Below are 25,312 nucleotides of genomic sequence, written 5' to 3' on the forward strand. Positions count from 1 at the left end.
AGTCTAAAGAGTTTAGTGTTCCAGGGACACCTGGGTGGCTCAGTCGGTTAAGTATCCAACTCTTGATTTTGGCTCAGGTCATGATCCCAGGGTCCTGGGATCGAGTCCTGCATCGGGCTCCTGCTCCACAGGGAGTCTGCTTCTTCCCCTCCTTCCCACTTGTGCTCTCTCTCACTATCTCTGTCTCTCTCAAATAAATAAATAAAATATTTGAAAAAAAGAGTTTAGTGTTCTAGAGATGTGTTCTTAGTAAACCCATGCTGACTCTTGCTAATAACATCTTTATTTTCTGTGTTCTTCACCAACTAATTAATAACCCATTCTGAGATTTTGTTGGCTATCACCTTGACACTCCCCCCTATATAATTTCCACAATTTAGCTCTTCCTCCTTTTGGAAAAATGGGACAGTAGAATCCCACTTCTAGTTTTTTAAGACCACTTCCAGCCTCCCATGATCTCCCAGGGAGTACTGACAGTCATACATGCAAGGTCTTTCAGTTGCCTGGCAGATTGTGGGTCTAGCCCTGGTGATCTGAGCTCACACGAGGCTGGGTGAGTGAGTGCCTAGAGCTCCAGTATGTTCAGACCCAATCCCTCACTTACCTGGGTCATTGCCATACCAGAAACTCACCCTCCGCTAGGGTGGACTGACTCAGAGCCAGGGGGATTTCTGGAGACTTCTGTCTGCCTCAGACTCATGCTGAGGCTCTTACTGAGTCTCCCTAACTATAACCCATCAGATCTCTAGTTTTCTGACCTTGGTCTCCAGCACTCCAACCTGGTAGACTCAAACAATGCACATTAGATGACAGGGACTATGCGAGGGGCCAGTGGAACAGAGCAAAGTAAGACACGGCTCCAACTAGACCCATCTGAGCCAGTCCCCACATCTGACCTCTAGCTCCAACCCCTCAACCTATGTCTGAATTGCCTTTATTCAAGGGCCAGGATCTTGTATTTTTGCCTCAGAGTAAGTAGGATATTGCACAGAATAAGGATGTCAGCTCCTGGTTATCCTTTTGGCCACCTCTCCATACTTCTGCATTGGTAGAAGCGTTTGGGAGTTTAAAGGACCTTGGCATGCTGCTTTCTAACATTGCCAGTCCCCAGATCTTTGCATGGCATCTCTCCCATCATATGGTTCTCACACTTCTCTGCCAGTGGACCTCAGGCTCTTTGCATCATCATTCCCAGACCTTAGCTCTACCTTGAATGCTGGCTGCATCAAGGCCCTTCTCTTATCCATGACAAATAGACTTGCTTTTGTGGCTCCCTTGTGCCTAGAGCACATTACCCAAAGTTTTGAAGAACACTAATCCTATGAGACATGCTGAGAAAAGGGGTGAGGGAGGGAAAAAATCCCTGGTTAAAAAAGCGTGGGAAATGCTGTACTGAAGAGCTTTGAAGAATCACAGTGCCCTTTAGCATATTAAATGAAGGCTATGTGAAACCCTGTAGCAGGACTGCTTCAGTTTGTTTAAGTGCTGTTCCCAACCTTCCATTGTGTCTTGTGGTTACTGTAATATAGGTCAGTTTTCACCTACCAGCTATTAACACTCATGGAGTTCGTGTTCCATAAAACCCACTTTGAGAAATCCCAGCCTAAACAGTGTTCATTTGTCTCGAGTGGACTGTATTGTAAAATATTTCATGTTGATATAGACAGAGCCTAAATTGTGTCTTCCTTATGTATACATTTTTATTATAAAAGGAATATAACCACATCTCAAAAAATTTAGGGAAGAGAGAATTATTTTAAAACATCCATAATTCCGACACCAAATACAACCTGTATCACAGGGGTTCTTAATCTTGGTAATATATGCACAGACAGAATTCAAGGGTCCATGAGTGTAGATGGAAAAAAAAATTACATCTCCGTTTTTACTAACCTCTAGCTAAAATTTAGCATTTCCTCTGGTAATAAACACTGGGAACAAACCACAGTAACACTGGCAGTACTTGGGTCTTCATCAGCAATAGAAATTATAGTTTTTTCTGTTACATTACAGTTGTTGCTAAATCTCCAAGAATTATTTATGCTCATCACTATTTCAAAAATGTTACTTGACCTACCCTTATACATTTTTGTCTGTGTTAATAAAGAAACATATATTCCTATAGCACCCCAATTTGTTTTTTTATATTTTATAACTGTATTCAACATTTTTAATAATCTTTTCTATTTTGTTTTTTGCATTTAAAATGTCAGGGTCCCTGGGTGGCTCAGTCAGTTAAGCGTCCAACTCTTGATCTCAGCTCAGATCTCGATCTCAGAGTCATGAGTTTAATCCCCACATTGGGGTCCATGCTGGGTGTGGAGCCTACTTAAAAATATAAAATAAAATAATATAAAAAAGAAATCAAATATCATTCTGAGAAGGGATCCTACCTCACCAGACTGCCTAAGGGGTTTGTGCACAACAACATGTCAAGAATCCCTGCTGTATTATGCACGTCATTTTATATCATTATAATCATTGTAGATAGACACAGAACAAATGATATAGAATTGTATATATATTTACATAGATACATGTATATATGTATATATTTACATGTATAATTATTTATACACACACAATTCTGTATCCTTTGTTCAATAAATATATATCACAATTGTTTTTTTTTAAAGATTTTATTTATTTATTTGAGAGACAGAGAGAATGAGAGAGAAAGCACATGAGATGGGGGGAGGGTCAGAGGGAGAAGCAGACTCCTCACTGAGCAGGGAGCCCAATGCGGGACTCGATCCAGGGACTCCAGGATCATGACCTGAGCCGAAGGCAGTCGCTTAACCAACTGAGCCACCCAGGCGCCCTCACAATTGTTTTTTTAAGTCTCATTTTTTTAGGCAGATACAGCATAGTTTACTGACCCCATTCTTCCATTGTTGGATTTTAAGTTTGTTTCTTGTTTTTAATTCTTACAAGTAACTTTTCCTATATTTCTGCTTATTTCCTATGCTCAGTTCCCAGACCTATACTAACCTTGTGTCCTGTGATACCACCTCACAGTAATTCTAGTTGAGTGTAAAGACACATGATCTCCCTCGTAGCACACATCAAATTTCCAGAAGTTTCTAGCCTAGTTTGTTAATCTGATTGACGGTTCAGATAAAGTCTGTTGAAAAAAACTTTATTTAAACTGTTCACTCAATCTCATTGTCCACAGGGACTCTTAACTTTTTCTCAAAGTCAAAGGCCTTTAGATATTATTTTAAGAAGAAGAAGAAAAAAAAAAACAGTTTCTTAGCAGAGACTTACTTTTCCAAAAGTGATGGGCTAATTCACTTCTTCATCATTTGGGAGTGACGGTGGTTCTCCCAAGCACCAGGGTTTGTCCTGGAGGGCTTGGCCCAGGGAGCCCGGGTGGCTGGGCATGCCACACAGATTACCTGTGACTGTTGCTAAAAACTCCCGGATTGCTCTTGTAGGGATGTCAACATTCGCCCAAGTATTGACACTGAACTTTAGGTAAATATGGATTTTTGGTTTTTGTCTCAAATGAACCAAAATAGGTTAAGCCACTTTTTATGACTGTGGCAAGCATTAGGTGGTCACCTTGAGGGCTATAAATGAAACTTGAGTAGCTTAGCATCTGCAGTCGTTAATTACTGATATCTTACAGGCTCATCAGTTAGCATCCATGCAAGCTCAGGCTTATAATGGGGGGAATGCCAACCCCCCACCTGCTAGTAACGAGGAAGAGGAGGATGAAGAGGATGAATACGATTATGACTATGAATCCCTGTCTGATGGTAAGAGAAATACAACCCCATGCTGTGTGCGGGGAAATGACGGGATGCTTTTCTGTTGTGGTTTTTTTGTGTGTGTCTTTTTTTTTCCCCCAAAAAAAATGAGTCTGGCACGCCACAGGCCAACAAGGCCAATTGTTGTAATCACTGTCCAAGAGTTCCTAAATCCCATTGCTTAGTGAGGAGGACCAAGCAAGGAAAGGGATTCTGTAAGCCGCTACAGCCAACGTTCAAGGAAAGAAGAGGAGGGTGTAGGAAGCAGCACAGGGGTCATTCCTGACTGGGTTTCTGAAGGAAAAGGTGGAAAGGCAGCAGAGAGACCCCATTCTCACCCTTTCAGTTTCTGACCCGGCTAATGCTCTCGCAGGAATGCTGGGGGCTGGCTAGTCTCACTCCTCGCCACCTGCAGGGGGCAGCATCACAGTCCTGTGCTCTCTGCTCAGCCCTCTCACCGCCGTCACTCCTGAAAAAACAAACAAAAAACAGCATTTCGCTTCCCTTTCTCCCTGGTTCTCACATCACTAAAACAACAAGATATTTCCATCTGGCTCCACCAAAGGGACAAAACATGGCTGATGGTTAATGGCACAAATACCACATGAATGAAGTTATCTACAGATTACAGGTGAAGAATTCCTCTTCCATGAGAATTAGACTTCACGTGTGTCTCATTTGTACTAAATTGGCTATAGATTGCAAAATGTTTTCTAGGTACCATTGCTAATGGTAAATGGTTTCATTTCAGCAGCTTTTGAAAAGCAATGCAATGAAAAATTGCCAAAATTTCTATTTACATAAATAACATTGCATGTGTAGAATATATTACGTCTATGTCGGATAATTGTTTTGCTAATATATAGATATGCCCAGACCAGCAACCATTTACCGTTGGCATTAAGACAGCCACGCTACCCTCCTCCAAATATCTGCTGCTCATGCTCCAGGACTGCCTGCCCCCTAGTTCTCTTGAGTTCCGTGAGCTTCCATCAGGACCAGCAGGTATAGCCCAGTCTCCTTTTGCCTCCCAAATACAATACTAGTCTATGTCTATTTAATATTTGTCCTCAGTAATAGCTGATTGCTTCATACCATCCACTAAAAGCCAAATTCAGGGGTGCCTGGGTAGCTCCATCGTTAAGCGTCTGCTTTCAGCTCAGGTCATGATCCCAGGGTCCTGGGATGGAGTCCCGCATCAGGCTCCCTGCTCCGCAGGAAACCTGCTTCCCCCTCTCACACTCCCCCTGCTTGTGTTCCCTCTCTCGCTGTCTCGCTCTCTGTGTCAAATAAATAAAATCTTTTAAATTAAATAAATAAATAAAAGCCAAATTTACTTGACCTGAAATCCTATCAGATAATGTGAGGGGCATATACTCTAATGGGAAGGTAAAAAGAGGGAAAATGAAAAGAAGTCATGATAATTTCTTGTATCCTATTCCTGAAAAGTTGTGGGAATATGAATATTCTCATATTGACTTATTCTTCCCCATGGAACTCTATTATAATTATGATAATATTGTCTCAGAAGAACAAATTTATTCAAATAAGAAACAAAAACCACACACACTTAAAAAATCAACCAATCCAGATGTCATTTGCCCCTGTGAGAAGTTAGTTTGGTGGAAGATAAATTCACTCGCTCTCACAAATTACTCCTATGTTTTTTCTGTACTTTTGAGAACAGGAAGAAGGGACTTTTCTTAATTATTATTATTATAAGAGTTTTTGATAGGCAAATAACAAAATGATCAGGTATTTATTTCAGTTAGGAGAGTAAAATTTAAGCCATACTCCACTGAATATCTAAGATAGTTGCATGCTTGTTTAAAGCCTGCCTGTGCTGGGATGGGGACACATAGAAAGGGGGCCTCACTAGGTCCTGCTTCAATAAACTATGAGACATGGGGTCAATGTCCTATCTCCACTCTAGGCCTTATGACCCTCAAATGTGTAATGAGAAGGTTCTGTTCAGTGTTGGCTGGTGTTCTCCCTTCTTCTAGCACTAACACCTAAGATCTATGACAGCTGAAGGCCACTGCCCCCACGTGGGTATTTCCCATTTCGTTGACAGATTCCTCCAACTGGCTGATTCCCATACAGGCCTTGTAGTTTTACCATGACTAGTTTAAGCTAGTAGTGTTGAGGTTTCCTTAAGCTACTGCTAAATGCCCTGTCAATCTTCCAGTCTTGGTTGTGGTTTGTGTGGTGCCTCCCTCACCTCTGTGCAATCCCTCTACCAGCTTCACATCCTCTAGCTAAGAGGAGAGGGAAATGAACACCTGCCTGCTATGGATAGAACCATTTGGAGCTTATAGGGGGACCTCAAAGGTTTCTCAGCTTCTTGTAATGATGGGTCCCTTTGAGAAGGAGAAGTAGAAGCTGTGACCAGTCCCCTCAGAGAAACAAATGTGCTCTCAAAATTCTGCATACAGTTGCAGGAGTGTGGCTGGCCTTCTGAGGCCCTTACAGACGTCCCAGATGAAGAGCTCACCTGTCGAATCTGGGTAGCCCACTTTATCTCTGTGACAGCTCTGGTCCTCAGTTATCATGTCTATAAAATGAGAGAATTAGTCTAAAGCCTCTTTGAGCTATTAAAATGTGATGATTCCTAACCACAAAGTTAATTCCAGAAGATCTAAAGGAAGTTGCCAATGAGGCCCATGTGTTTCACGAATCCCTACTCTGCTTTTGGCCAATTAGTCCTTCATGAATATTTATTTAATTAAATTCCATTAACTAAATATAGATTAATTTTCTTCCAACCTTGCTGTTTATCTTGATTAGCTTTGAACAAGCAGTAGAGGACAGATTTGAACTTGCAACTTAATACAGACATTCTATGACAGTGACTGCATGATTCTAACAAATTAATCTATGTCTGGGCGCCTGGGTGGCTCAGTTGGTTAAGCGACTACCTTCGGCTCAGGTCATGATCCTGGAGTCCCGGGATCGAGTCCTGCATCAGGCTCCCTGCTCAGCGGGGGGTCTGCTTCTCCCTCTCCCACTCCCCCTTCTTGTGCTCTCTCTCTCTCTCTCTCATTCTCTCTCTCAAATAAATAAATAAAATCTTTAAAAAAAATTAATCCATGTCTGTGACATAGTGCATTACTGGGAATGTTATGACAGTCAGTAACTGAAAATATGTAATGTGAATGTGGCAACATGATTAACATTAACAATGTTTGCATTTCTTTTATTGCTAGCCCTTGCATCCCTAACAGTCAAAATATTAAATCAATAGAGGATTTCTTTCATTTATTTTACAATCTAAGCTATTGTTATTTATGCTTTGCTTCATACCTTAGTTTAATTTATCTGGCTTTTTGTCTTAATTTTCCTTACTTTTATCCCCTTTCTGATTCTGTTTTTCTATAGCAGATGTCCTTACTGCTTCTCCTGCTCCTAACAGTCAGGAAGGTAAAGCCATTTGAAGTGGGCATTTTAACTGCATGAATGTCGGCATTCTGTGTCCAATATCGTAGGCCTATTAGCATGATGAAGTCATGATACTTACATGAGTAAAAATGTAATAAAATGATTGATCTCATTTACTTCTTGGCAGCCTGTGTGGCCTTATTTGGTATAAGGATATGTTGGTCTAAGCATTTATGGTCTGATGAGAGCGTGAACCTTGAGTGAAAAATGAGACCTTTCTTATTTTTCATTTTAAAAGAGCATAACTGTGTTGTACCTCTAACACCTTTAAGGTCATTTTGAATAGAAATACCAAAACAAGACCAAAGTGTAAGATTATCTGTCATGCTTTAGCTATTGTTAGATATATGTTAATTTCTATCCTCAAGGTTTTCTCTTAATAAATTCATAAACAATTATGAAAACTTTACTTTCCAATTAAGTAGAATCATGAAAACTGCATTGCAAATAACAGTATCTTTTTTCCCCAGGTTTTGACATTTCCAGAGGTAAAAGAGGCTAATAGCTTCATTTTAAAGTGAGAGTGATTAACTCCTGTATGCGCCATCTAGAAGTGCTTCTACCACTAAGTCCTCCCCAGACTTGTGTACTGAGGCTTCTGACACATGTGTGTCTAAAGTAAGGTTTGCAGGGTCCTAATGATCTGTATGGACATGAGCCTTCTCATTTAGATTATGTCTGTAGAGTACCAAAACTACTGGTAAATGAGTCCATTCAATCCAAAATAAATACATCATTGACCAGATTTAACAAATTTTAAAAAATTATACTCCAAACCATCCCTTTGGTAACATGTAGCCAGAGCCTCAATCTTAACAGATAAGCACGAGCGTCTGGATATCCTTGCAATGATATAGACATAGCTCTTAAGTGAAACATCGGGTTCTTGTTTGCTAAAGCCTGCCCACTTATTTTCAGACAACATTCTAGAAGACAGACCTGAAAATAAATCATGTAATGACAAGCTTCAGTTCGAGTATAATGAAGAAATCCCCAAGAGGATAAAGAAAGCCGATAACTCTGCTTGCAACAAAGGAAAGGTGGGTGAATGGTTTCTATTAAGTTATACTTGGGCCATGGTACTCTTGTCAGTTGTGGGTAGAATTTCACTCCCACCCTGTCCCTTTCCTTCACATTTCCCCCTCGCTTTCTCTTAGATGCCAAAGCCCACATGGTGATGCTATGGGACACCCATCTGCCATTTGTAGAAGGTTAGTCACTGGTTCATCCAACCAATAGCTGCAGAAGGCATAGAGCGTGGCAGGCAATGAGGTGGCGCGGAAGGTGGTTTAGTGATGGAGACAAATACGCAAACAGTGCTTGTAGCTGAGTACAAAGACCAGTGACTACACAGTGTTATCAGAGGATCAGGGAGGATGATGTTGGAAACGAAGATATGACCAAGCAGACAAAAACAGGGCATTTAGGCCAAGAGGACAGCCTGGTACATTCAAGGAATTTCTAGAATGTTTAAAGTGTTTGGAATGACCAAGCCGATAAACAGGGCTCAGACTGTTAAGTGTTCACAGAGGAATGACACGGAGAATGGAAATCTAAATGAGATACCCAGACCCTGCTTTCAAGTGCCTCACACTGAGTAGACTCTGAGCAGATCTGCAGACATGGTTGTAGTGAGTGACATTGTTGGAGAGCCAGGTAATAAAGTATGTCAAAAATTGGAGCCATAGGAGGGCGGAGCAAGATGGCGGAGGAGTAGGAGACCTGGATTTCATCTGGTCTCAGGAATTCAGCTGGATAGGGATCAAACCATTCTGAACACCTACGAACTCAACAGGAGATCGAAGAAAAGAATAGCAACAACTCTGAACAGAAAAGCCACCACTTTCTGGAAGGTAGGACGTGTGGAGAAGTGAATCTGAGGCGATATTTGGGAGGATAGACCACAGGGGAGGGGGCCTCCGTTGGCCGCTTCTGGCAAGTGATAGAGCCGCGGAGCACAAAATCGGAACTTTTAGAAGTCGGCTTCACTGAGGGACATCGCTCCAGTGGCTCAGCGGGGGGTGGAACCCTCGCGGGACAGTGTGGTCTCAGGACCCTCGGGGTCACAGAAAGACCAGGGGTGCCTGAGTGCGGCAGAGCTCCCAGGTATCGGAGCGGGGAAGCCGGCTGCAGAGACCGAGCTGAGGCGCGGGCTCTCAGCTCCGGGTTGCCATAAACCGTGATCCGCGGCCCAGTCGGGCCACTGCTCCTCCAGCAGGGACCCAACAAGTGGCAGATCCGGGGAGACTCCCCTTCCTCCCCTGGGAGGAGCGGCGCGGGAGCTCACCGCAGGGATCTGCTGGGTTTGGAGACTCCACACCGAGTCGGGTGCCAGAGATAGAAATGCCAGTCACAGGCCGGGTGAGCACGGAGTGCAGCCGGAGACCGGGGATACAGGAGTGACTGACTGCTTTTCTCTGGGGGTGCACTGAGGAGCGGGGCCCCGAGTTCTCGGCTCCTCTGGGGCAGAGATTGGGAGGCCACCATTTTCACTCTTGTCCTCCAAAGCTGTACCGAAAGCTTGCGGGGAACAAAAGATCCCAAGAGCAAACCTGAGCAGATTACTTAGCCCAGACCGGCAAGGGCGGGGCAATTCCGCCTCTGGCAAAGACATTTGGAAACCACGGCAACAGGCCCCTTCCCCAGAAGATCAGCACAAACAGCCAGCCAAGACCAAGTTTACGGATCAGTGAGAATTGCAAAAGTCCAGGGCTAGGGGAATACTGCACATAGAATTCATGGCTTTTTTACCATGATTCTTTAGTCTTTCAAAGTTAATTTTTTTTACCTTCTTTTTTTTAATTTTTCTTTTTCCTTTTTTCAACCAACATCTTATCAATCCCTTTTTTAAAAAAACATTTTTCTTTTTCATTTTGAGAGTCATATTCTATCCCTTCATAGTAATTACCCTTATTTTTGGCGTATATATATAAGTTGTTCTCTCTTTAAAATTTTGAGATACAGTTTCTTCTAACAGATCAAAATATACCCTAAATCTCTAGTGTATGGCTTTGTTCTAGTCTCCTGCCTGATCACATTCTCTCCCCCCGCTTTTTTTCTTTCGTTCTTTTTTTTTTTAATGTATTTTTTTTAAGATTTATTTATTTATTTATTTATTTGAGAGAGAGAATGAGATAGAGAGAGAGCATGAGAGGGGAGAGGGTCAGAGGGAGAAGCAGACTCCCCGCTGAGCAGGGAGCCCGATGTGGGACTCGATCCTGGGACTCCAGGATCATGACCTGAGCCGAAGGCAGTCGCTTAACCAACTGAGCCACCCAGGCGCCCTTTTCTTTCGTTCTTTTCTTTTAAATCCTTTTCTTTCTTTTTTCAAACAACTTATCAATTCCTTTTATAAAATTTTTTATAATTTTCATCTTTACAGTCATATTCCATCCCTTCATCGTATCAATCCTTATTTTGTACATATATAAGTCTTTCTTTAAAATTTTGGGAGGCACTTTCTTTTAACAGACCAAAATACACCCAAAATCTAGTGTGTGGCACTGATCTATGCACCAGCCCGATCATATTTGATCATATTCTGGTTTTTTTGTTTTGTTCTGTTTTTGTTTGTTTTTATCTTTATCTTTTTTTTTTTTTTTTCTCTTTCCTTTTTCTTTCTTTTCCCCTGGTTTCAGGTCTTTTCTGATTTGTTTAGAGTATATTTTCTGGGGATGTTGTTACCCTGTTAGCGTTTTGTTCTCTCATTCATCTATTCTCCTCTGGACAAAATGACAAGATGGAAAAAATCACCTCAACAAAAAGAACAAGAGGTAGTACCGTCTGCCAGGCACCTACTCAATACGGACATTAGTACAATGTCGGACCTAGAGTTCAGAATCATGATTTTAAAGATCCTAGCTGGGCTTGAAAAAAGCATGGAAGTTATTAGAGAAACCTTTCTGGAGAAATAAAAGAACTAAAATCTAACCAAGTCGAAATCAAAAAGGCTATTAATGAGGTGCAATCAAAAATGGGGGCACTAACTGCTAGCATAAATGAGGCAGAAGAGAGAATCAGTGATATAGAAGACCAAAAGATGGAAAATAAAGAAGCTGAGAAAAAGAGAGAAACAACTACTGGATCACGAGGGCAGAATTCAAGAGATAAGCGATACCATAAGACGAAACATTAGAATAATTGGGATCCCAGAAGAAGAAGAAAGAGAGAGAGGGGCAAAAGGTATATTGGAGCAAATTATACCAGAACTTCCCTAATGTGGGGAAGGAAACAGGCATCAAAATCCAGGAGGCACAGAGAACCCCTCTCAAAGTCAATAAAAATAGGTCAACACCCCGACATCTAATAGTAAAACTTACGAGTCTCAGAGAAAAAGAGAAAATCCTGAAAGCAGCTCGGGAGAAGAGACATGCAACCTATAATGGTAGAAACATTAGATTGGCAACAGACCTATCCACAGAGACCTGGCAGGCCAGAAAGGACTGGCATGATATATTCAGGGCACTAAATGAGAAAGATATGCAGCCAAGAATACTATATCCAGCTAGGCTGTCATTGAAAATAGAAGGAGAGATAAAAAGCTTCCAGGACAAACAAAAACTAAAGGAATTTGCAAACACGAAACCAGCCCTACAAGAAATATTAAAAGGGGTCCTCTAAGCAAAGAGAGAGCCTAAAAGCAACATAGACCAGAAAGGAACACAGACAATATACAGTAACAGTCACCTTACAGGCAATCCAATGGCACTAAATTCATAACTTTCAATAGTTACCCTGAATGTAAATGGGCTAAATGCCCCAATCAAAAGACAAGGCTATCAGATTGGATTATAAAACAAGACCCATTGACAGGCTGTCTGCAAGAGACTCATTTTAGACCCAAAGACACCCCCACATTGAAAGTGAGGGGGTGGAAAACCATTTACGATGCTAATGGACACCAAAAGAAAGCTGGGGTGGCAATCCTTCTATCAGACAAATTAGATTTTAAACCAAAGACTGTAATAAGAGATGAGGAAGGACACTATGTCCTACTTAAAGGGTCTATCCAACAAGAAGATCTAACAACTGTAAATATCTATGCCCCTAACATGGGAGCAGCTAATTATATAAGGCAGTTAATAACAAAAGCAAAGAAACACATTGACAACAATACAACAATAGTAATAATTATAATAGAAACAAAAGCCCAGGGCCAGATGGCTTCCCAGGGGAACTCTACCAAACATTTAAAGAAGAATTAATACTTATTCTCCTGAAACTGTTCCAAAAAATAGAAATGGAAGGAAAACTTCCAAACTCGTTTTAGGAGGCCACCATTACTTTGATCCCCAAATCAGACAAAGACCCCGTCAGAAAGGAGAATTATAGACCAATATCCTTGATGAACATGGATGCAAAAATTCTCACCAAAATACTAGCCAATAGGATCCAACAGTACATTAAAAGGATTATTCACCACGACCAAGTGGGATTTATCCTTGGGCTGCAAGGTTGGTTCAACATCCACAAATCAATCAATGTGATACAATACATTAACAAAAGAAAGAACAAGAATCATATGATCTTCTTAATAGATGCAGAAAAAGCATTGGACAAAGTACAGCATCCTTTCGTGATCAAAACTCTTCAGAGTATAGGGATAGAGGATACACACCTCAACATCATAAAAGCCATCTATGAGAAACCTACAGCAAATATCATTCTCAATGGGGAAAAACTGAGAGCTTTCCCCCTAAGGTCAGGAACGCGGCAGGGATGTCCACTATCACCACTGCTATTCAACATAGTATTAGAAGTCCTAACCACAGCAATCAGACAACAAAAAGAAATCAAAGGCATCTGAATTGGCAAAGAAGAAGTCAAACTCTCACTGTTTGCAGATGATATGATACTTTATGTGGAAAACCCAAAAGACTTCACCCCAAAACTGCTAGAACTCATACAGGAATTCAGTAAAGTGGCAGGATATAAAATCAGTGCCCAGAAATCAGAGGCATTCCTATACATCAACAACAAGACAGAAGAGAGACAAATTAAGGAGTCGATCCCATTTACAATTGCACCCCAAACCATAAGATACCTAGGAATAAATCTAACCACAGAGGCAAAGGATCTGTACTCAGAAAACTATAAAATACTCACGAAAGAAATTGAGGAAGACACAAAGAAATGGAAAAACGTTCCATGCTCATGGATTGGAAGAACAAATATTGTGAAGATGTCAATGCTACCTAAAGCATCTACACATTCAATGCAATCCCCATCAAAATACCAACCACTTTTTTCAAAGAAATGGAACAAATAATCCTAAAATTTGTATGGAACCAGAAAAGACCCCGAATAGCCAGAGGAATGTTAAAAAAGAAAAGCAAAGCTGGCGGCATCACAATTCTGGACTTCCAGCTCTATTACAAAGCTGTCATCATCAAGACAGTATGGTACTGGCACAAAGACAGACACATAGATCAATGGGACAGAATCAAGAGCCCAGAAATGGACCCTCAACTCTATGGTCAACTAATCTGTGACAAAGCAGGAAAGAATGTCCAATGGAAAAAAGACAGTCTCTTCAACAAAAATGGTGTTGGGAAAATTGGACAGCCACATGCAGAAGAATGAAACTGGACCATTTCCTTACACCACACACAAAAATAGACTCAAAATGGTTGAAAGACCTAAACGTGAGACAGGAGTCGATCAAAATCCTAAAGGAGAACACAGGCAGCGACCTCTTTGACCTCAGCCGCAGCAACTTCTTCCTAGAAACATCACCAAAGGCAAGGGAAGCAAGGGCAAAAATGAACTATTGGGACCTCATCAAGATAAAAAGCTTTTGCACAGCAAAAGAAACAGTCCCCAAAACCAAAAGACAACCGACAGAATGGGAGAAGATATTTGCAAATGACATATCAGATAAAGGGCTAGTATCCAAAATCTATAAAGAACTTATCAAGCTCAACACCCAAAGAACAAATAATCCAATCAAGAAATGGGCAGAAGTCATGAACAGACATTTTTCCAAAGAAGACATCCAAATGGCCAACAGACACATGAAAAAGTGCTCAACATCTCTCGGCATCAGGGAAATCCAAATCAAAACTTCAGTGAGATACCACCTTACACCGGTCAGAATGGCTAAAATTAACAAGTCAGGAAATGACAGATGTTGGCGGGGATGCGGAGAAAGGGGAACCCTCCTACACTGTTAGTGGGAATGCAAGCTGGTGCAACCCCTCTGGAAAACAGTATGGAGGTTCCTCAAACAGTTGAAAATAGAGCTACCATATGATCCAGCAATTGCACTACTGGGTATTTACCCCAAAGATACAAATGTAGGGATCCGAAGGGGTACGTGCATCCCGATGTTTATAGCAGCAATGTCCACAATAGCCAAACTGTGGAAAGAGCCAAGATGTCCATCGACAGATGAATGGATAAAGAAGATGTGATATATATACACAATGGAATATTATGCAGCCATCAAAAGGAATGAGATCTTGCCATTTGCAACAATGTGAATGGAACTGGAGGGTGTTATGCTGAGTGAAATAAGTCAATCAGAGAAAGACATGTATCATATGACCTCACTGATAGGAGGAATTCTTAATCTCAGGAAACAAACTGAGGGTTGCTGGAGTGGTGGGGGGTGGGAATGATGGGGTGGCTGGGTGATAGACATTGGGGAGGGTATGTGCTATGGTGAGCGCTGTGAATTGTGCAAGGCTGTTGAATCACAGATCTGTACCTCTGAAACAAATAATGCAATATATGTTAAGAAAAAAAAAAAGAAGAAGAAGAAGATAGCAGGAGGGGAAGAATGAAGGCGGGGAAATAGGAGGGGATGAGAGATGATGGACTCTGAAAAACAAACTGAGGGTTCCAGATGGGAGGGGTGTGGGGGGATGGGTTAGCCTGGTGATGGGTATTAAAGAGGGCACGTTCTGCGTGTAGCACTGGGTGTTATGCACAATGAATCATGGAACCCTATGTCAAAAACTAATGATGTAATGTATGGTGATTAACATAACAATAAAAATTTAAATAAAATAAAATTGGAGCCATAGAAGATGCATACTCAGTTATCTCTCATTCAACAAGTATGCATTCACTGTTCCACATTTAAGACACTGGACTGTGCCCCAGGGCAAGATGAGGATGAGTTAGGCTCATCACTGGCTCTCAGAAAATCCTGACTCTGGGAAAGGTGTTGGGACATGTATACGGATGGATACAGAGCAATGCGAAACACACTGTGACATGTGAAACGAACAGATAAAGACCTTTGGGGATTCAGAGGTGGGTGGGCATATACTTCCTGTGTAAACTGGGATCATTTTTCCCTTGATAGGTTTATGACATGGAACTGGGAGAAGAATTTTATCTTCCTCAGAATAAAAAGGAAAGCAGACAGATTGCACCAGAGCTTTCTGACCTTGTCATCTATTGCCAAGCGGTAAAATTTCCAGGTAAGGGTGGGCAATATCATCTATAACATTTAAAGATAGCGAAAGGTAAAAATGTGCTGTTGATTTAATTGGACATTGCGAATGCTTTCAAAATAACTAAATTGTGTTACCAAACTCATTGTTACACTACCTTCTAAATATTTATTATTATTATTATTATTAGCTTTGATGGTCATGAGGAAAAATACCATAAAATGTTTATTTTCCAGATGTCATGTCTTTTCATAATAGTTAATAATAATGATAATAATAATATTTATAACATCTAATAGCTAAAATTTAGTAAGCCCTTCAGTGCCAGGATTTGTGCTAAGTATCTTACATACATCAAGTTACTGACATCCTAATAATTCTGTGAGGTAGGTGGGTTTATCCCCATTTTTAAAGAAAATGAAATCTGAAGGAGACACACTGGTCCAAGTTTTTCTGATGTATCATCTAAGACTCTTTTGTTTGAAAGTGGTAGAAATTGACTTAAGCAAAAAGGAAATTTATTGGCTCCTGTATTGAAACATGAAGGGATATACAAGTTTCAGGTACAGTTGATCCAGGGCTTCTCTTTCCCCATTTCTCACTCTGCCTCCTTTGGGTTGGGCCTGTTCCCTTTGTGGTAGCAAGGCGGCTGCAGCAGGCTAGCACCACATGTTTCCAGATCAGCTTCCATCTTAGAGCCTCTTCCAGAAATTTCAGCACCAGTTTCATTGTTTTCCATTGAGTCCTTTGCCCATCCCTGAACCAGTGCCTGTGACCCAGGGAACGCAGAGCTCTGACAGTCGAGGGCCAATGGCACATTCCCCATCTCTGAGCTGGGTAGTGAGGCTCCACCTGAACCACAGGGCCAAGGATGGGATTTCAGTGGGAGAGTAGGTTTTCCCAGCTTGCTATTTCTAGAAGTTCATGATAAACCATTCCTCCCCCCAAAAATGTGCATTTCCGTTAATACAAGGTAAACTGTGATTCTGAAGCCTATCTCCAAAGTCCTGCTCTTAACCCTTGCACGACCATGTCCCTCTTGTTAGGGTATGATCTCAATGCACTCACCCAATTGCGTGTCCCACAAATGGGGCAGCAGGGGCTGCAGGGCAAACAGGAGAGTCCATAAATATATGGAAGTCAGAAAAATTCATCTCCTTAGACTCTGAAAAAGGATCCCCTTGTGCAAAATTTCTGAGGATGGGAAAGCAGCTGGAATCAGGAGATTCATTTAAATGTTGGGAAACGGGGTATACAAACTTGGCCTAGAGAAGGGAGTTGACATTTCAGCCCTGCACGTGAATGCAGATCCTGGCCTCCAGAGGCGTCTCTTAAGCCCCACTTCTCACACTCTGCCCTGCAAACAGGACAAAGGTATTAGGCTATTAAAAAATTAGGTAATAGTGGTCTTTTCACACACATGGAAAAAATCACAGATAGAACTTCCTCAGTTTCAAGCTTTCGCCCCTTAACTGTTTTTAAAATTTGGCAGCTACTGCTGCTTATCTGGTAGCAAATGCTGTTGAGGAAGATGTGAATTAACAAGTAGCCATCAGAGTTTTCAAAGAAATTTAAGAACCTAGCTATTTAGGTTTTGCTTCACAGATCGTGACTTTGTCACGTTAAGTATGATATGATCATACTCGCAGCTGGGGAAATCGTTCTCATGGTGGGATTAAGTCCTCTTCCTGTCGAGGAGCCTTGTGGCCTGCATGTCCTTTATGACTGGAACAAGTGTGAGGACCACTGCATTCACAGATCAATGATCACTCACATGCTCACATTCAAGTATCACTGCATCTCTTGTTCTTTATAAATTCAGCGGACACCACACCCAAACCATTCCACGGGCTTTATCTTTTCTTCTCAAGCACGGATTAAAGAGCACAAATTCCCAAAGATATTTGAAGTCACTCTGAAAGAAAGTTTCTGTACCAAGAGAGAATTGTGGGAGAGCCAAAAGGTCCCTGGGTCCAGCTTCTGACTTGAGGCACAGGCTAAGGGTTATTTGGCTTATGTTTAAAATTCCAAGAATGCTGTTTTTTAAAAGTGTTTATATAGCACATGTTCTTTATAGGTATACTACATTTAATTGGGGGTTGTTGTTGGTTTTAAGTGATTGAAGTTTCTTACATTTTTCTCTCCCCAAATTTATTTCCTCTCAAAATTAACAAAACCATGCTGCCAGAATCATTGTCCTAATAGTTTCTAAATATTTATGGTTATTATGCTTTGTCTCAATGCTCATGGGGAAAACACCATAAAATGTTTATTTTGCTACACTATCAACTTTAATTTTGCTACCTTATCAGTTTCAATGCATCGCACCTCCACCATTTCGAGTCCCTTCCAAGCAGCCATGTGCAAAAAAATCTTCAGAGCAGTGACACCATGAAGGTCATGTAGTATGACCTTCCCCAGAAGTAAATTAACTTCCCCAAGATCATGATCCTGCTTCAGTGGCAGAGCTCAACTCCTCAGTGGCCTTCACTGGGACAGTTATATAACTTCTCTCCACTTCCAAATTCCATATCTGTAAAAAAAAGGCATATTATGTCCTAACTTGCAGGGTGGTTGTAAAAATTAGCAATAAAGTATATAATGTGATTAGCACGCTATCCAGAAAAGAATTGGCTCTCTGGGAGTGGTTTTTGTTGTCATTGGTAAATAGGCCAACAGGGCAGAAGAAGGCTCTTTGTTGCTCTCTCAGTTACTTCTGTGGGTCTCCCCAGATTCCTTCCCTTTTCTTGATCACCCAGCCCTTGTTTTCTTGCTTCCTCACCCCAAGGGAACAACCAGGCTCTTCACAAAAGGGCCCACATACCCTTTGACGCATGCCAGGATGTATGCAAAAACCCCAGAGTGAACAGGCCCCTCACTCTAGGCCCTTGGCAGAAAACCTACTGTTACATCATTATGCACAGAGCAAAATTCACACAAAATTTTAAGATAAAGCAGGAGAACCTCCTAGTCCAAGTGTGTGCATCTTTGTGGTTACAGATACTTAAAAGGAAAAAAAAATTAGAAGCCCCACAGCTGCTATGAACTGAGCACTTTCTCTGAGCAAGACACTCTACTGAGTATGTATATATACATGATCTCATTCAACCCTAAGCACGACCATTTTATAGATGAGGAGGGAGTGATGCAGAGAGGTTAAATCATTTATGTGAGGTCACACCGCTAAGAATAGGGTGTAAACCCCAGGGTCTGTGCTCTTACTAAGCACCGCCTTATCCTGTCTTCTCTGCTGATGTTCTTGGAAGGTATATTTTCATCTCAAAGAGGACCTCCTGCATGCTGCTTGGGCTGAAGGAGTGACTTTCTGGTGGTACGGTTGTACACAGTGGAAGGGTTTGGAGGTAACTCTGGCTTCATTAGTGCTTTTAAATGACTCTCCCTGCACTGGAGCCAGGTCTGCCTTCATTTCCTCATTCAGCAAAAGTCTGTGAAGTTGCTGCTGCACACCAGGCATTGTGCCAGGCGGAAAGGGTCAGGCAGTGGTTGGACTAGGAGTAAACTCACAAGAGAAGCCATGAACCATCAAGATCGTCATCACATATTTCCCACCAAACCCTCAGACTAACCCTGTGAGCGAGTTCCTATCATCACACCCATTTAATGGATAAGGACAATGAGGAACAGAGAAGGTAGATGTTAAGCCAACATCTCACTTGCAGGAACTGAACCCAGACAGTGTGACGCTGAAGCTCAGGCTTTGACCCATTCTTTTATTGCTCCGAGTTGAGTAATTAGGTTCTGATAATTAAATATTGACTGGGGCGCTTTCTTTTCCTGCAGTTTTTCAAAATCTTTCTGGTGCACAATCAAGCGGGTGTGTGTGTGATTTTGCGATGATCATGCAGTTCTTGTCACATTTGCCTCCAGAGAGAGAGAAGTTTTGCTATCATTGCCTGCAATGCTATTATTAACTGCACTAAAAATGCTAGTAGGTCTTCTGGCCCGGGGCTGCAAGGGAGTAGTAGGACTTCAAAATAAACAGTAACAGGGATGGAAAATGTTGAGTTCCCTTGCTTGTAGTTTTTGGCTTATTTATTTTCATTTTATGGGAACAGGCCTGTCAACTCTAAATGCATCTGGCTCTAGCAGAGGAAAAGAAAGGAAAAGCAGGAAGTCCATTTTTGGCAACAATCCGGGCAGAATGAGCCCTGGGGAGACAGCATCGTTTAACAAAGCATCTGGAAAAAGTAAAGTCACCTTCTTCCAATATTTTGGCCCAATTCTGCATGCTGGATGATTCCAATACTTGACCGTCTAAGCACTTCCCTTGAACTTTTAATTTCTTTTTTTATGTTCATGAATGTTTATGTTATCTACGTGTGGTACCACTATCTTTAAAATTACAAATTTACACTTTTAACTTCCTAAAGAATAACATTTCACTGAAGACGTTCTAACAGTGTTTGCCTCAAAAGTAAAAATTGGAGCCACCTTGGAACATTCTAGTTGTTCTTGGAACTCTTCATCCTTATAACTCCAGAAGATATATCCATTTTATTTCTAATTACTTTTTATTATAAAAGTAATAAATTCTCATAGTTAAAAACTCAAACATTTCAGAGTATAATTAAAATTCCTTTCCACTCTCTCTGTCCCAGTTCTATTCCCCAGAGGTAACCACTGTTAAGTTTATTGTGTTTTGTTCAAGAAAAATAAGATTCTTTTTAAGATAATCCAAACGGGATATAACTGAACATACTTGGATAACTTTTTTTTTTCTTGAGGTTAAATTGGTATATAACATTATATTAGTTTCAGGTGTACAACATAGTAATTCGATCTTTGTATGCACTACAATAAATCTAGTTAGTTATCATCCGTCACCATATACCTGATGCCCTTCACCCATTTCACCTATCCCACCTCCCTGCCCCTTTGAAATCCACCGATCCATTCTCTGTATCCAGGAGATTTGTTTGGTTTTATGTGTTTGTTTTGTTTTTTATATTTCATATATGAGTGAAATCATATGGTATTTGTCTTTTTCTGACTTATTTCACTTAACGTTATACCCTCAAAATCCGTCCATGTTGTTACAAATGGCAGGATCTCCTGCATTTTTATGGCTGAGTAGTATTCCATTGTGTGTATGTATACCATATCTTCCTCATCCATTCATCCTTCACTGGATACTTAGGTTGTTTCCGTATCTTGGCTGTTGTGAATAATGTTGCAGTGAACGTTGGGATGCATGTATCTTTTTGAATTGGTGTTTTTATTTTCTTTAGATAAATATCCAGAAGTGGTATAGCTGGATCATACGGTAGTTCTATCTTTAATTTTTTGAGGAAATTCCATACTGTTTTCCATAGTGGCTGCACCAGTTTGCATTCCCACCAACAGTGTTCGAAATTTCCCTTTTCTCCACATCCTCTCCCACACTTGTTATTTCTCATCTTTTTGATAATAGCCATTCTAACAGGTGATATCTTGTTGTGGTTTTGGTTTGCATGTCCCTGCTGATTATTGATGTTCATCTTCTCGTGTGCCTGTTGGCCATCTGTATGTCTTCTTTGGAAAAATGTCTGCTTAAATCCTCTGCTCATTTTTTAATCAAATAGTTTTTTTGCTCCTGAGTTATTTGAGTTCCTTATACACTTTGGATATTAACCCCTTATTGGATATATGATTTGCAAATATTTTCTCCCATTCAGTAGATTGTCTTTCCTTTTTTTGATGATTTCCTTTATTGTGCAGAAGCATTTCAGTCTGCTGTAGTCCCACTTGTTTATTTCTCCTTTTGTTACCTTTAATTTTGGAGTCAGATCCAAAAATTCAACACCAAGACTAATGTCGGGAAGCTTACTGCCTTTGTTTTCTTCTAAGAGTTGTGTGGTTTCAGGTCTTACATGCAAGTCTTTAAACAATTTCAAGTTAATTTTTTGTGTATGGTGTAAAATAATGGTCTAGTTTCATTCTTTTGCATGTGGGTATCCCGCTTTCCCAACACCATTTATTGATGAGATGATCCTTTCCCTGTTGTGTATCCTTGGCTCCACTGTCACAAATTAATTGCCCATATATATGTGGGTTTATTTCTAGGCTCTCTATTCTGTTTCATTGATCTATGTGTCTGTTTTTATGCCAGTACCATATTGTTTTGATTACTATAACTTTTTAGTATAGTTTAAAATCAGGGAGACTTGTATAAATTTATACTTGCTATAACTTTCTTCATAGCTTTCTATACATATCTACCTTATTCTCCTTAATGCCCCCGTGGTATTTCATTGTGTGGGTAGACTGTCATTTATTTAACTGCTTCCTCACTGGTAGAACATTTAGGTTGCTTCCTGCGTGGTGGTGGTGGTAGGTGATGGTGGTAATGGTGGTGGTTTTGGGGTTTTTGCTTTTGGGGTTTTGTTTTGTTTTGTTATTTTAAAGAGAAAAAAACAATGCTAGAGTGAACACCCTTGGGCATGTGTGGTTGTGTATTTGTATAAATTTATTCATAGAATAGACGAGATGCGGAGGCAGAGGACTTTCGGGCTCTTGATTTAAATTAGTGTTGTTACACTCATCTTAAAACACACTAGCCATCATTTTGTTTCAAGGTAGTGGACTAACAAGGAACAGGCAAGATGTATTCTGATGTGTTATGTGTTATGATTGCCTACTGGGATGTTGTTCAGGTTTATCTTTCTAAAATATTTAAAGTTTTCTACACTAATCAGAGGCTAATCTTTTGGGGGGTTTAGGTTCCTGTGAAGGAATGCGACAGGCCTGGGAGGAATCTTCTTCCCCCCTCAACCCAACCACATCCCTCAGCGCTATCATTAGAACTCCCAAATGTTACCATATCTCATCGCTGAATGAAAATGCCGCCAAACGTCTGTGTCGCAGGTATTCTCAGAAACTGATCCAGCACACCGCCTGTCAGCTGCTGAGGACTTACCCGGCTGCCACCCGCATCGACTCCTCCAACCCCAATCCCCTCATGTTCTGGCTCCATGGGATACAGCTCGTGGCGCTCAACTACCAGACAGATGGTAATGGGCCTGCTTCACCCAGAAGGGTGCCTCCCCACTGCTCTCCTCTGCATCTTATATTTCAGCAAGTGTAGTGCAACAAACAAGATTGTTAGAAGGGGGCCAGATTCCACATGGGGGCACACCATATGTGAGGGGTAAAGTACAGAGGACTGAATTTGATACGGAATTGTGCCCTGGATGTTTCAGTTAAGGCAATAGATGAGAACCATGAAGGGGCCCCTAATTGTCTCCTGTTCCCTGCCCCCTTTTTAAAGCATTTTTTAAACATACAACTGCGCTTGGTAGGGCTGTGTCCAGTTTGTTTTTAAAGATCTTTGGGGTAGAGATTTCCTAATACTCCTTAGGAAGTTCTCTTGCTAAGCTCTTGTTCTTGCCGTCAAAAAGTAGTGTTGCTCTGAACACTTGGCACGCTAAAAACATTTTAGCTTCTTGTCTTCCATTTGAGATTGAGATAGAGAATGGTCGTTGCTCTGGAAGGGGCTAACACACACACATACACAAAAACCAAGTATGTGACCCACATGAACAGAGAGAGTAGTGCCTGTGTTTCTCCACTGTGGATGAGACTTTCCTAACAGGGGAACTGAGGAGACCTAAAACTCCAGGTAAGAGCTACGGTTTATGGCAGGCTCGCTGTGCACCAGGCACTGTGCTGAATTCTTGACCCCTCTCCCTATTATCGCATTTAATCTAAGAGGTAGATACCTTTATGATCCCCATTTCTCAGATGAGCAAACCAAGGCACAGAGTGGTTAATTTGCTGCACGTTATAGAACGACTTATAATAATAGCTTCAAGGACCCTGTGAGTTTAGAGGATAAAGCGTTTTGTTTCCACTTGATTATGGGGGGTGGGGAAGCAGGGAGCTACAGAACATGAAGAAAGAATAAAAGTGTTTCCTAGAAGCTTATTCAAAAATCAGAGTCTTTCCTTTGAAGAGTGGAGTGGCCTCCCCATGCCTCTCACGTGAACTGAATCAGATCCTCGTTAACCGTGCTGACCCATCAGCACAGCCCTGTCTCCAGCCAAGGTCAAACCACAGTATTAGTCCTGGGACCACCTAGCAGCCTGGCACTGGCACCAACACGGTCCATTCGTGGCTGACCTCACAGACGTATGGTCACAGATATCAGTCCTATTTTTTGCCCTTTAATATTTTTTCTTTCAATTGATATTAAATAAGTCAACACAAGTGAAGTACCATACTTAACATAGTGCTTGGCGCATAGAAAGCATTCCACAAACATTAACTATCATCAGTGTTTTTTGATAAGTTAGGAAAACAGTATGATTTGGACTCACAAGTGGAAATAATAATGAAATATTTTCAAAGTTGTAAAAATTTCTTTTCAATCTGTCCCAAGTGGCTTGTGGGTTCACATCTCTGGCCCTGTACTTAGCCCTGTGTCCACTGGTCCCCTTGGTTATTATGATACTGAAATATTTTAAGTAAACTGAAATAACTAGAAAAAATCTTTTTCTCAAGGAAATGGAAATGCATTTGGTTTTGGATGTGTCCTTTCTCCTGAAGTGCCAAGGCTGCTGCAGATGTACTGGCTCCACCAATGGCAGAGAGAGCCGCAGCTGAAGGGGACACAGGAACGGCCCCTCCTTGAGCCACGCTGCAGTCTGAAACACACACTGAGGCTGACGCGTGGCCTCCACTCACCCCGGAAGGTTTTTCCTCTGTCCCAGGTCAAACCAGAGAGCATGTTGGAGCTTCCCTACTCAGAGGAGGCAGATGGCAGTGTTGTGCAGTTCATCCTCAAGTTTCTGTGCAAAACCTTCCAACTCCCAGGAGGGAGTACTGCCATATATCCTCTCTTGATTTTAGTATGGCAAGCAATGACAAACTTCTCCCCACACTGGACAGAGCACAAGCTACATGCAGTTTCAGTGTGTTCACCTGTAAAAATAGTCTTCATTTCCCCAAACTGGGGGTAGAGCCAGAGCAAGACCTTGCACATAGTAGGTGCTCAATAAATGCATGCAGCACTGAGCTGAAACAGATTGTCTCTATCAGCCCCACTGGGGTCTGAACCTGTGGTTTGTGAGTTTTGGTCCAGATCTCTTCTAGGTACTTCTCTGTGAATGCAAGTCCAAATTAAGAGTCAACATTGGAATAATTATTTTTTAATTTTTGAAAAGAATTTCTAGGTTAGGGAGTGCTTGATTTTCCATGAAATGTCCCAACCAAATAACCAAACCCCCCTCCCAGTGTCCCTCTAGTCTCCAGATATGTTCTATGGATCATCTACCTTACCACTTCCTGAATTTCAGGGAACCCTGATGCCCCAAAGGGGTGTCCATAGACTTAGGCTGATCTCTTCCCAGGATCTCTAATGGCTCCATCAACTCCTGGAAGGTCTGCAGTTTTCTAGAACCAGGAGTATCCCACATCTCCTCAGTAAAACCAGCTCTTGAGTTGGGAAACTCACCTGAGCCTGGTATGCAGACAGACCCTGGTTGTTCCTGGCAACAGTCCTGCAAAGCTCTTTCCACCGGGGCAGAACAATTTTTGCCTCATGTCGTAGGACCTACAAGTATATATAGACCTTCAGCCCTAATCCGAAGACAAGCTTCTGTTAATATTTATTATGCTTTCTTGAATGATTGTCACACTCTTTATGATGACTTTCCCAGCCCCAAAATATAGGGATAAATATTATGAGAATGGTGTCTACTTAATATGGAGTTTTTAAAAGAA

At 41.3% G+C, this 25,312-nt stretch overlaps 1 protein-coding gene across 3 annotated transcripts in view; it reads left to right on the forward strand.

Annotated features, from left to right (window-relative positions):
• Nucleotides 1-25,312, forward strand: part of PLCE1 (phospholipase C epsilon 1) — a 338,579-nt gene that overhangs the window by 286,478 nt on the left and 26,789 nt on the right. For all 3 annotated transcript variants that reach the window (XM_035724225.1, XM_027595213.1, XM_027595222.1), the window contains 5 exons: nucleotides 3,632-3,761; nucleotides 8,109-8,230; nucleotides 15,502-15,619; nucleotides 19,669-19,800; nucleotides 22,312-22,602. In XM_035724225.1, the coding sequence (XP_035580118.1) occupies nucleotides 3,632-3,761; nucleotides 8,109-8,230; nucleotides 15,502-15,619; nucleotides 19,669-19,800; nucleotides 22,312-22,602 (793 nt within the window). The remainder of the gene's footprint in view (nucleotides 1-3,631; nucleotides 3,762-8,108; nucleotides 8,231-15,501; nucleotides 15,620-19,668; nucleotides 19,801-22,311; nucleotides 22,603-25,312) is intronic.

Source organism: Zalophus californianus, chromosome 15, assembly GCF_009762305.2.
Source record: "Zalophus californianus isolate mZalCal1 chromosome 15, mZalCal1.pri.v2, whole genome shotgun sequence".
Classification (NCBI taxonomy): Eukaryota; Metazoa; Chordata; class Mammalia; order Carnivora; family Otariidae; genus Zalophus; species Zalophus californianus.